The sequence below is a fragment of the Phascolarctos cinereus genome, unplaced genomic scaffold (assembly GCF_003287225.1).
Source record: "Phascolarctos cinereus isolate Bilbo 61053 unplaced genomic scaffold, phaCin_HiC Scaffold_3;HRSCAF=262, whole genome shotgun sequence".
NCBI classification, from domain to species: Eukaryota; Metazoa; Chordata; class Mammalia; order Diprotodontia; family Phascolarctidae; genus Phascolarctos; species Phascolarctos cinereus.
This window is the reverse complement of record NW_027555736.1, coordinates 134,398,159-134,410,173: the sequence shown is the minus strand read 5'-3', so window position 1 is coordinate 134,410,173 and position 12,015 is coordinate 134,398,159. Positions and strand designations below refer to the sequence as shown.

General features: G+C 39.5%; 1 protein-coding gene across 3 annotated transcripts in view; it reads right to left on the bottom strand.

Moving 5' to 3' along the window:
- LRRK1 (leucine rich repeat kinase 1) overlaps positions 1–12,015 on the bottom strand; it is a 153,394-nt gene that overhangs the window by 21,044 nt on the left and 120,335 nt on the right. For all 3 annotated transcript variants that reach the window (XM_020963705.2, XM_020963714.2, XM_020963732.2), the window contains 4 exons: positions 11,282–11,531; positions 6,637–6,803; positions 2,257–2,454; positions 465–742 (listed from right to left, as the gene is read on the bottom strand). In XM_020963705.2, the coding sequence (XP_020819364.1) occupies positions 465–742; positions 2,257–2,454; positions 6,637–6,803; positions 11,282–11,531 (893 nt within the window). The remainder of the gene's footprint in view (positions 1–464; positions 743–2,256; positions 2,455–6,636; positions 6,804–11,281; positions 11,532–12,015) is intronic.

The following is a 12,015-nucleotide window of genomic DNA, read 5'->3' as shown; positions in this document are numbered from 1 at the left end:
GGCACGTTTATGATATTTACCCAGAATCCTATAGCTGATGTCAGAGTTGGGATCTGAACCCATGTCTTCTGCCTCCAAAGTCTTATGCTCTTTTCACTATACGAGTTTGCCTAAATAAAGCAAATCTAGCCTCAGAAACTTACTAGCTGTGTTACCTTGGGTAAGTCACTTAACCCTGTTGGCCTCAGTTTCCTCATCTTTAAAATGAGCTGAAGAAGGAAATGGCAATCTACTCCAGTATCTTTGCCAAGAAAACCCCAGATGGGGTCCCAAAGAGACAGACATGAATGAAATGATTCAATAAGAACAAATAAAGCCTCAACTCCTCAGAACTGTTCAGCTAAGGTTGGACTAGCATTAAAGCCTCTCATGAGTGGGAATGTGGAAATCCCAAAAAGAACTGACACAAGACTCTTTCCACTGATTCATAAAATAAAGGTTTGCTTTGGAATGGTGTCAGTTACCTTTTCATCATATACAATTCGGGGCCTGATCTCAGGGGCCTGGTAGCCAGGGGTGCCCTCAACTCCAAGAGCTCCTTCATGAAATGACTGCCGAGAGATCCCGTAGTCAGAGAGTTTGATATTGATGTGTTCTTTGACATCAAGGGACCAAACTAAAATGTTGTCAGATTTTAGGTCGCAGAATATGATGTTCTTCTTATGAAGGTAGGCCAGGCCTGAGACGATCTGATAGGCTATTTTCTGTGTAAGCATATGCCCCAGGGGCATAAAAGAAGACCCTTTTCAAAGAAAGGAAAAAAGCCAAATTCATTATAGCAAATACCTCTTTGCCCACCCCTCACCCAACTCCAGTAATTTATATATTACTGATATGATAATATGGACTCCTCGGTTTGGCATTATAACTTGGCCCCCAACCTCTGCTCCCTTGCCTGCATTCCACAGTCCAGCCTAACTAACCTTCTTACTGTTCTTCCCATGTGTTCTCCCCTCTCTGCGCCATTTCCAGCTGCCCTCTATCCCTGGAATGAATGTATTCTTTCCTCACCTCTTCGAATCCTTGATTTTCTTCAAGGCTCAGCTCAAGGACCACTTTCTTCTACATGAAGTCTTTCCTCTGCAACTTCTAATGCTCTTCCCACCATAACTGCCTTGTATTTACTTCATGGGCATTTTCTATATACCTTTATGCATACGTGTTATCTGCCCTAGTAGAATGGAAACTCCTTGAGGGCAGGGACTGTTTGATTTTGTCTCTCTATCCCCAGAGTCTCATAAAGTAGGTATTTAATAAATTCTTGCTGAGTGACTGACATAACCTGACAAACCTCTTATTTCAGTGTCCTACCAAGCCACAAGCCAGAAAAGACTCAGAATCATATCAATGAAATATTACTTAGCATTGAATTTATTTTTACTATTAGCTTTTCATTTATGACATGATATTTCTATAATATCAATGAGTCAAAATTTCTGCAGATTAGCCAACCTCAAAGGCTGTATCTTGCCATACCATAAACATTCTGTTGGTATATTTATGTATTTTCATCAAAGACAACTTTAGGGGAAAAATCAATTTGCATGCTATTTCCTCCACTTCAAAATACAAAGAATACTTTCTCAGCTAGTTTAAAGTTTAGAGTTCCCTGTTTTTTTGGATAGACTGATGATTTTACATTTATAATTAACCACTAACTTAAATAAAAACTAAGCAGACTTCTGAATGATTGAAATATCTCCTCAATAATGTTGACTTCCCATTACAGAATAGATAGAGAGCTGGCCTCAAAGCCAGGAAGATCTGGATTCAAATTCTACCTCTGACATATACTGGCTATGGGACCTGGGCAAGTTATAATATTTAAATGTTCTAGGCAGCTCTCTCTCCACGTTGCAGAGTAGGTACTGACCTGCACTAGTAGAGGGAGTTCTCTCATATGGGAGTTCCCTGAACTGATAAAGTCATGGGTTCAGTCCCTATCTCCATCCTGACCCCAGAGAATTTTAGTCCAGAGGATGATTACCTCTTTATTACTAGAGAATGTCACCCCATGAACTTTCAGGGACTTCTCTGTAGTGGTGAGGGGCTTCTTCCCTCTCCTGCTTAATCCCTCTTAAGACAGTGGTGTGTTTTGCAGCCTAGGGAGGCAGAATCTCACTGGCCTGAATATTTCAGCGCTTTCCTCTGCAAGTCACAGCATGTTTCTTGAACATCAAGAAACTCAGGTGAGTGAAAGAAATCAAGCTATTACACACATTGTACCTAAGGAAAAGAGAGACTCTCAGATGTTACCTTTGGACTTTTCAGAAAGCACAGTAGTGAGACTACCCAAGGGGGCGAGTTCTAGGGCAAAGCAAAGAGGGTGGATGCTAATTCCAATCAAGGACACAATACATGGATGTTGTAGGGAATGTAGCATGCTGGCTTCCTGCCGGAATTCTGAAAAGTTCTTCATGGCATCCATGGCCCGTAGGTGCTTCAGCATGGAATCTGACATAGACAAATTTCAGTTAAGCAAAGGACAAGAGAACAGAACTAAGATGCCAAAAATGTCTACAGGAGTTCACCAACCATATAAATAACAATACCGTGCAAAGTAACTGATGCTTGTATGGACTCTAGTTCTACACACTGGAACATAACCTAAGTTGTAGGCACTTCCCAAATTGGTGTTAGCCTACAGAGAGACCCACAAAGACAGGGGTTCCTCCTTCTTGAGTATGTAGTTATTTTGCATATAACAACGAGAAAAGTTCCCTTCTGAAATAATGGCTCAGCACAGTGGTCTCCAAAATGAGGATTGAGGGATGACTTCAAGGGGGCTGTAGCTTGACCTCAAGGGGTGGGTGGCCAATTAATAAGACTGTGAGAAGATGGGTCGCCTCCTACCCTGAATCCATAGCCAGCTGCAGAATTATTGCCAACCCAACTACATTATGCCCTTCAACATTCTCCCATTCTGACTCCTCCCAAAGCTGTCCCCTTCCCCCTACTGCACCTGGTTTTGGCCCCTTAGAATGGTCAAACCCTAACCCAGACACCCCTAACAGCTGAAAAGCAGCAATTTCCATTGTCTACCCCTACACTTACAATGCCCACACTCTATCTTCTGGATCATGACAGCAGCTAGCTCTACACGTGGGGCAGTGGCCAGTGAGTAAGGTCCACCCCTTCTATAAATACATTTTTCCCTTGTCACCGGGAAAGAGTGGCACAGGATTCATCCATGTGGAAGGGTTGCAATTGCACTGTCCTTCTCCAACTCTCAGGTCCCCACCCCTCAAATTGACAGAGCTCTCTTCAAAGTTATCAATAATTTCTTAATTACCAAGCATGATGCTCTTTCTCCAACCTTAACTCTTCCTGACCTCTCTGTAGCATTTGATAACTGTCGGCCATATTCTTCTCCTTTATATTTACTCTCTCTCTTTGCATTATCCATCTGTCTCTCTCTCATTCATAACCTTAGCATTATCCTCAACTCCCCACTCTTCCTCACCCCACATATCTGACTCCACAATATCTCTTGCATCTGTCCTCTTCTCTAGTTACACAACCACCAGCCTATTTCAGAACCTTCTTACCTCTCACATGAATTATCACAATACCCTCCTACTTGGTTTCTCCACCTTTTCCAACTCACACTCTACATGGCTACCAAAGTGATTTTCCTAAAAAGCAGATCTGACAGTGTCACTGCCCTAATCAATAAACTCCAGTGACTGCCTATTAACTCTAGGATCAAATACTATTTCATTTTTATCTCATCCTTTTTCATTTCTATTTTTGTCTAAGTTTATAGTGTTTATACTTATTACTACAGTAGCTGATGCATGCAGCTTAAAATAAGTAAATTATAAATGATGGGGGGAGTGTACAATTGTAAAAAATGGTGGGTTGTGTAATCAAAAAGGTTTGGAGACTAGTGGCTTAGAAGTCTAGAATTAAATTTAAACTTATTTTTTATATTTCATTTAATTTTTATTAATTACAGGTTATCAAAGTGGTGGTACTCAACAGTATTACACAGAACTTAAATTCTTGTGAACCTGAGGATGTTCATCCATTCATTAAACCTTTCCTCAACATATATTGAGCACCCTACTAAGTAAAGGCAGTCTGTTAGGTACTGCGTTTGGAAGCAGCCTAGTATAGTGCAAAGACATGGAATTAAGAGTGACTTGGGTTCAAATTTTGCTTTGGATACTGGCTATATGACCATTGACACTTAACCCCTATGATTCTCAGTTTTCTCATCTATAGGAGAGAGAGAATATTACCTTCCATATCTACCTTTTAGGATAGTTATGGAATCAAGTGAGATAATGCACGTAAAACATTCTGCAAGTTTTAAAGTGCTTTAAGAAAATCTCTTACAAGTACTGTCCTAAAAGGGTTAAAAATACATGCAATCTAGAAAATCCCTCTGCTGGCAGTAGGGCTGAGCTTGGTTTGAATCCTGGCTCTGCCACATATCTCTAAATCTGGGTAAGTACTTAACGTCTCTGGGTCTCAGTTTTCTTATGTGAAACAATGAGGGGTAGCCTTCCTTCTAGCTTTAAACCAATGCTCCTATGAATGAAGAGAGTTTTTATTCTGATTACTGATTTAACAGGGAAAAAATGCACATATAATATCCTCCAATGTGTCCAGAGGCCTGGGATATCACAGCTCAGATAAAAGAGAACCTTGTATTATTTCACAAATATTTTCAAGTCCTGCCTCTCAAGGGACAAGAGATTATAAGAAAGTAATGGGAAAAAAAATTTTTGATTGGTACACTCCAGAACTAGGAGCCTAAACTTCAAATTTGTCTCAAGTGAAGCTATGGTAATCTCTGTAAAATATTCAGATGTGCAATTTGACCTTTCCAGTGAATATTCTCTGACTTATGTAGGAATAGCACTTTTCTGACATCAGCCCGTGGTCAGACTTTAGACTAGGGCTAGAGAGATGAAATCTTTAGTTCTGCAGGTTCTTCAAACAGCATCAAGGAATCTGGCTGCTCTAACACTGAGTCACATTTCCCCAACACGATTTCAACTCCATGAAAGGAGAGATTGTTCCTTGTCTCGTCTTTGAATACCCATTGCCTAGCACAGTTCCTGGTATATATGTATTGTCATCCCTGACTGATTGATTGGTTGGTTAAAGTCCTCAATACATTACAGTTCAGCCTCTTCCTAGACTTTCTGTTGATTGTACTTAACAAAGGGGTCAGCTGCTATTTTTATCGTTTTCAATATGGACTACTGTCTACTACTGGGTGTTACTTGGCAATGCCTTTCTATCATTAGTGGCCTGTTATGAATTCAAACCAACAGAGTTCAAAACTCTGAGCCGATTCCCTCAGTGAACTAATTCCCACATGTACAAAATTTTGGCAGAGACAATTAATGAAAATCAGCCTGGTAAAGATAACATAAGCTGACTTGTAAGATATAAAAAGTGGGAAATCATGCTCTTTAAAATGGAAATAAAAAAATTTCTCTCAGAGGCCTACATTCATCCCACTGGATCCTAAATAGTAAGACATCCCTGGGGTGTGAAGTAAAAAAATCTCTATTTGGAGAATGCCATTTAGATGCAAATTTCCTGTGGGTGTGAATATTATTTGTGTTCACTTCAAGGGGAGAAGAAAAAAACCTACACTCTCTTCCAAACCATTTCCTAAAAAGCTCTGGTCCCAGATCTGTGACTTTGAGTCAGTCACTTCCCACCTGTGGGCCTCAGTTTCCTCATCTGTAAAATGAGAGAGCTGAACCCACATGATCTCTACAGGTTCCTCCCAATGCTAACATTCAATGACTAACCTACTTTATCTTTCCATATTCAGCTGGGGTGAAATAAAAGTGATTGCTTTCTACCTAGGCTGCTATATCACTTTAAATTTGGTAGTACAGAGTATGGTCTTAAAGGGGAGGGTGGGGGAAGAGAAGATCCCAGGTTCAAGTTCTGACTTCTGATTCATACTAGTCACTTAACTTCTCAGTGCTCTAGGCAACTTTCTAAGAAGGTAAGTTTCAGAGAAAGTGCTGACCTGCACTGGAAAGGGTTTCTCACCTTGGAACTCCTTGTCCTAACAACATTATAGATCTAGTTCCTGTTATGCTACCTATGTAGGTGTTGCCTGAGAAAGGGGTAAATGATTCAAATGCTGAGAATGAAATATTCAGATTTATGTTTTGAAAGTCCTATTTACTAGTCACTCCAGCCTCAGACTAACATCTGAAATTCAGATCAACAGGGAAGGAAACCAAGGCACAGAGAGAGGGGTGAACCGGCTTTGCTAAAATAGCTCAGTGAGTCAGACGGTCAACTAGGGGTCACAATCAGACTCCCTCAACATTTTGTGTTTACCATCGCAGGATCCTACATCCAGTTGCTAAGCAACAGAACCCCAGGCCACAATTTAATGGCACATTTACCATTCTTACAGCTGATCTCAGAATTCATTGTGTACAAAGAAAGGTTCCCTCTTCATACCTTCAGAAACACACACACACACACACACACACACACACACACACACACACTGCCCATTTTTTGACTCTGTATTTATACAGCTGCAGGCACTGCTTGAAGGAAGAGAGATGATTTGTGGTGCAGGCTGCTCTCTATGGGGAGCAGATACTTGGAAGGAAAGGATATTGACCAAGGATCCCTGTTTACCTGCTGTAGCATTAGCAAATTTCTTGAATTTTTTGAGCTGAAATCTCTTCACGGCCACTGGTTTCCCATGGTACTGTGCTTGGTATATAATGGTTCCACTTCCACCTTGGCCCAGAACATTGTTTTCATTTTCACTGCATTCTAACTTGCTATTTTCCAGAAATAGCCTGCCATGAACATAACACAAATGATTAGTCTGGTAGGAACTATACTTTAAACATTTCCCTGGAGTGCCTCCTCATAGCTCCCTATATTTGGAAGAGAACCTGCCGAAAGTGTGGAGTTTGTCAGATGTTATGTTCACTGCTTAACAGCTTATTCAGACTCCTCATGGAGACAAGTGAGTTAAATTCTGAAAGCACTTATGTGTCAGGCACTGTGCTAGTCACTGAAGATACAAAGCCAGGAACAAATCAGATCCTACCTTCAAGGAACTTATATTCTCCAACTTGTATTCTGATCAATCATCTAGGCCTATTAGATAATTAGACTAATATATATCCAGAAAGGGTAGAAAAAGTCTTCTAAAATAATGGACGTTACATTTGAGTTATTTCATAATGGTCAAGAAAAAAAACAACTTTTAAGCATAGAGAATGCTATTATAATATAATGTAATATAATATAATATAATGTAATATAATATAATATAATATAATATAATATAATATAATATAATATAATATAATATAATATAATATAATATAATATAATATAATATAATATAATATAATATAATATAATATAATATAACATAATATAATATAATATAATAATAACAATAATTATAAGCATAGAGAATTTTTCTTGGGACACTCTTAACTGGTAAAATTCTACATGGTAGTGAAGTAGATAGAATGCTGGGCCTGGAGTCAGGAAGATTCATTTTTGTGAGTTCAAATCTGGCCTCAGATACTTACTAGCTGTGTGACCCTGGGCAAGTTACTTAACACTGTTTGCCTCAGTTTCCTCATCTGTAAAATGAGATGGAGAAGAAAATGGCAAACCACTTCAGTATCTTTGCCAAGAAAACCCCAAATGGAGACACGAAGAGTCAGGACTGAACAACAACAAAATATCTGTTGACATGAATATTTGCCTCAGTTCTTCCAGTGTTCTGCTCAGCATTGATTCATTCTCCTCCCTTTCTTTCTTCTTGGAGGATTGGAGGTAAAAGAAGAGGACGATTTAAAATTCTTTTTTCCTCTCAACCTGAAGCCTAGTTAACACTACAGCACACACCTATATGTTTTAAAAGGTTTTACATCTGCTGCCTTTTCCAGATTGCCTCACTGTCAAACCAAGGTTGTACAATTTATGGAAAAGCTTCGCTTTAATTTCTGACTTTTCCCTCTTGATGCAACTGACCAAATTACTGTTACTTACGATGCAATTCATCATTTTCCATTATTTTCCAGAGACAGGTCTTACATCTGCTTAGACTTCAAACAGCTCAACTGAACTATACATTGGTCAAATAAAACTAACAAATTACATCCCTCATCCAGATTCTCAGGCAGACATGCTGGGGCTGTTACCCCAAATACTCATTAATAACTACCTGGATGAGAAAGATGCAGATTGTTAAAGGGTCTCATGTGACTAGAGGGCAGAGCTAAGGAAATACTAGCAATTTATGCTGAAGTTGTTTGAAATGTGACTTTCTGCTGTGACTCCACAACGCCTGGAAAGTTCTCTCAGAGAAAAGACCCTAGAAATTTATATAAACCAGGGGAATAGTACATATACATGGAAAAATGTTGCTTGACAAAGTTCAGGCATGATGGTTCAGTATTTGCCAGCATCTTTGTGGCACATGGTTTCAAACCCTGAGACCAGGCTGACTACTCTGGGTCACCAAAGTCACCAGTGTGGCTTGTTGTTAATAAGTTTTCAACTAACTAATCTGGTAAAATATCCCCTATGAGTTTATTAATCCCACTTGTATCATTATGGATTAAAAAAAAACACCCAGAAAGTCCCCTATCAAGCAATTAAATTTCTTTCATGTGGGTGGGTGGAAGGCAGGGAAGGATTATCAGGAAGAACATGTCAGAAAAGAAAAAGAGAACCACTTACATTCCATTTTTTCCTTTTCATCTCAAGCCCAGTCAATGTATGCTTACCTGTTTTAAAAAGGTTTTACATTTGTTTTCTTATCTGTGGTGCCTGCCTGTCAAACCAAAATTGCCCAATTTTTGGAAAAACCGAGTTTCTTTATAGAACTGACCCATGCTATTGCCTCAGGACTAGACTCGAGCCAGCAGTGACAACTTTTCTCCTTTCATGTTAAGATAAACTGAGTTTCATATAAGTTGGGCTTTTTCAGATGAGATTTAAATCATGATAAATTTCAGTCTGGAAAGGAAAATTTTTACCTTTAGTCAGGGAAAAAATTGGAGCTTAACCCCAAATGAGCTCTTGCCTATTTAAAGATGTTTGAGACTGGTCCCCAAAATATGGAGGCCAGATGATCTTTAAAGAACAATGGTGATTTAATTAAAGATGAATTTAGAAGAAATAAATACTAGCATATTTCATTCTACGACACTTTGCTTCTCATAATGTTCTTCTAAGACCTTGTACATATCCTCTCTTATAATCTCCTACCATCTCAGAATTTAATTGCTTTTATCTGTCAGGCCTTTTGATGTACTCCACGAGTAACAGAACCTGAAAAAAAAAACCCTTATATTTTCTAAATGAATTTGCTCATCTGATGATCAGTCTGGTAAGTTGAAAAGACATAAAATAGACTTGATCTAAAGCCTGAGATTCTTTTTCCAAGTGGAAAGCCTAGAACCAAGGATTTTGAACATTGGTTTTTTGACACTCAAGCACGTCCCCTAATTCTTTGGCAGGGTGGGGAGAGGGACACTGACGAGAAGCAAATTTTCAAACCATTTTGGGAAAACACGAAGGGGCAGCTAGGTGGCACAGTGGATAGAACACCAGCCCTGAAGTCAGGAGGACCTGCGTTCAAATCTGACCTCAGACCAAACACTTGACATGTACTAGCTGTGTGACCCTGGGCAAGTCACCTACCCCAACTGCCGAACAATAAAAAAATAAAAAAAAAAGAAAAACCTGAAACATTACTAGAATTCAAAATGAAAGGAAAAAATAGGCATAGTACTTGCCCTCAAGGAGATGACAATCTGTAGTGGAAATGAGATGTACATAGATAATTTATGTTAGAATGAGCCAAGTTCATAGGAGAAGTCAGTAAGAGCGGCATAAAGAATCTGAGGAAGAATGATTCATCTCTAGCTGAGGGCTCACAAAAAGTCTCAAAAGGGCATTTGGAAATCAAATAGGATGTCACAATCCAAAACTTGCTGGGAACTAAAGAGGAAGGCCAAGTTGAGTGATCATTTTTAGGGACCACTTCCTATTAGGTGATATGCCAAAATGTCTTATATTTTCTTCAAAAGCTTATTTCCAGTGTTATTATCTTAAATTAATAGTAGATATCATCACCTCCAAAGACTTAAGGACTTCAAATATTCAGTCTTGAGGCAGCAGTTATAAATGTTTGAGAAAAGAGAAAATGAAAGCAGACCGCTTGGAACCTTTCCTATTTTTGAATATCTGCCGGAGACCCGTTCTAATTTATCTTCTGTTTGTTGAGCAAGCAGCAGAGTGGAAAATAGGACTGAGAGCAAGCTCAGCAGAAAGATAGTTTCAGCTTATTTATCAGAAAGAAAATGGAATACACCCAGGATACTGATGGTTTGACTTTCAAAGGTAATCATTTTTGCTTTTTCACTAGCTATCCTTGTCCAAGCAATGAAAACATAAAATAAAAACCATTTGCTTCCTTTCAGGGAGGAGATGTTGAGAATGTCTCTCTCTCTCTCTCTCTCTGTCTCTGTCACTGTCTCGACTGGTAACTATTTTTTTCTGAGCTAGAAGTGTAGAGGGCCATCAGGGGCTTGATCTCAAGGCTGATCAGGATGCAAGCTTTAACCTACTCCGCTTCTCTGACCTGGGCTGGTTCACCCCTCTTTATCCAGCCTGGTGGCCCTTTTCTCTCAGAGGTACACCATATTAGTGCTAGACTTTGTGTGGGTATCTGATCAACTTTAGCCTTACTACAGTTAAGAACTCACAAACTCAATCTGCAAAGAGGGTGAGAATCTCAAGAAGAATTTACTGAAACATGATCTAGAGAATCTATTGGCATGATTAGTGTGAAATATGGGAAGCTAAGTGGCACAATAGATACAGCACTGGGACTGGAGTCAGGAAGACCTGAGTTCAAATCCCACCTCAGACACTTACTAGCTGTGTGACCCTAGACAAGTCACTAAACCCTATTTGCCTCAGTTTCCTCATCTGTAAAATGAGCTGAAAAAGGAAATGGCAAACTACTCCAGTATCTCTCCCAAGAAAACCCCAAATGGGGTCATGAAGATTCAGACATAATAAAAACAACTGAACAACAACAAAAGGGCAAAATACAGTTTACACTGTTGCTGGCGTACTCTGGTTTGGTTAAGTCATGGCCAGAAGTGATAGAGGTTAAACTGCTAGCAGAGGAGCCAGACTGAAATCTGCTTTGTTGATCACTTAGAAAAGTATTTGCAGAGGGGATAGGATGATTCACTAACAGATCTGACTAAAGGTAGTCTGTTTACATTACCTTGCAGGAAAATCAGTCATAAATAACTCTGGGACCAGCTCTTGCAAAGGGACAGGAATGTCTGAGTGACTGGGACATGTGATAAAGTCTTGCTCGATTGCAGTCAGGACACAATCCTCCATATCAAAGTATTGCACATCCTCTGTTTTCTCATTCAAGTCATTTTGTTGAGTTCTTGAAGACTCACAGATGGGGCACGGTACATATTGCTCCATGAGCAAGGTGCCATCACTCTCAGTAGCTGTAAGGGCTGAAAAGAACAGATTCTGGTTACCAGAAAGGCAGCCCTCAGGGTTGTCCACTGGCTGGACATTTTATCACAGAAGCCTGTCCCTTATGTCCCATGGCTGTTTCTTTTTAAAATATTGGTAATTAAGATTGTGTAATACAATCTGTTCTGTCTGACCCAAACAGACCCACAGTAGGCAGGCCTATACTGCATTCCTAATAGATCAGATAAATTGAGGTGTTGACCCACAAGTGCAATATGTTGTTTTTCATATATACTACTGAGCCATTACGTGGGCCTTGGGGTATTATTTTAGGAGCTGTAAAAAGATTTACACTCATGCATCTGCTCTCTCATACAGCCTGCCTTGGGGATCATAAGTCTGGGGTGGGGCAGCGGACACAAGTCTATAGCATAGGTATAGCATGAGACTATAGGGGTTCAAGTCAGACTTCATTAGTACTTCACACTAACTGCTCATCCTGAATCAGAACAATTTGTTTAA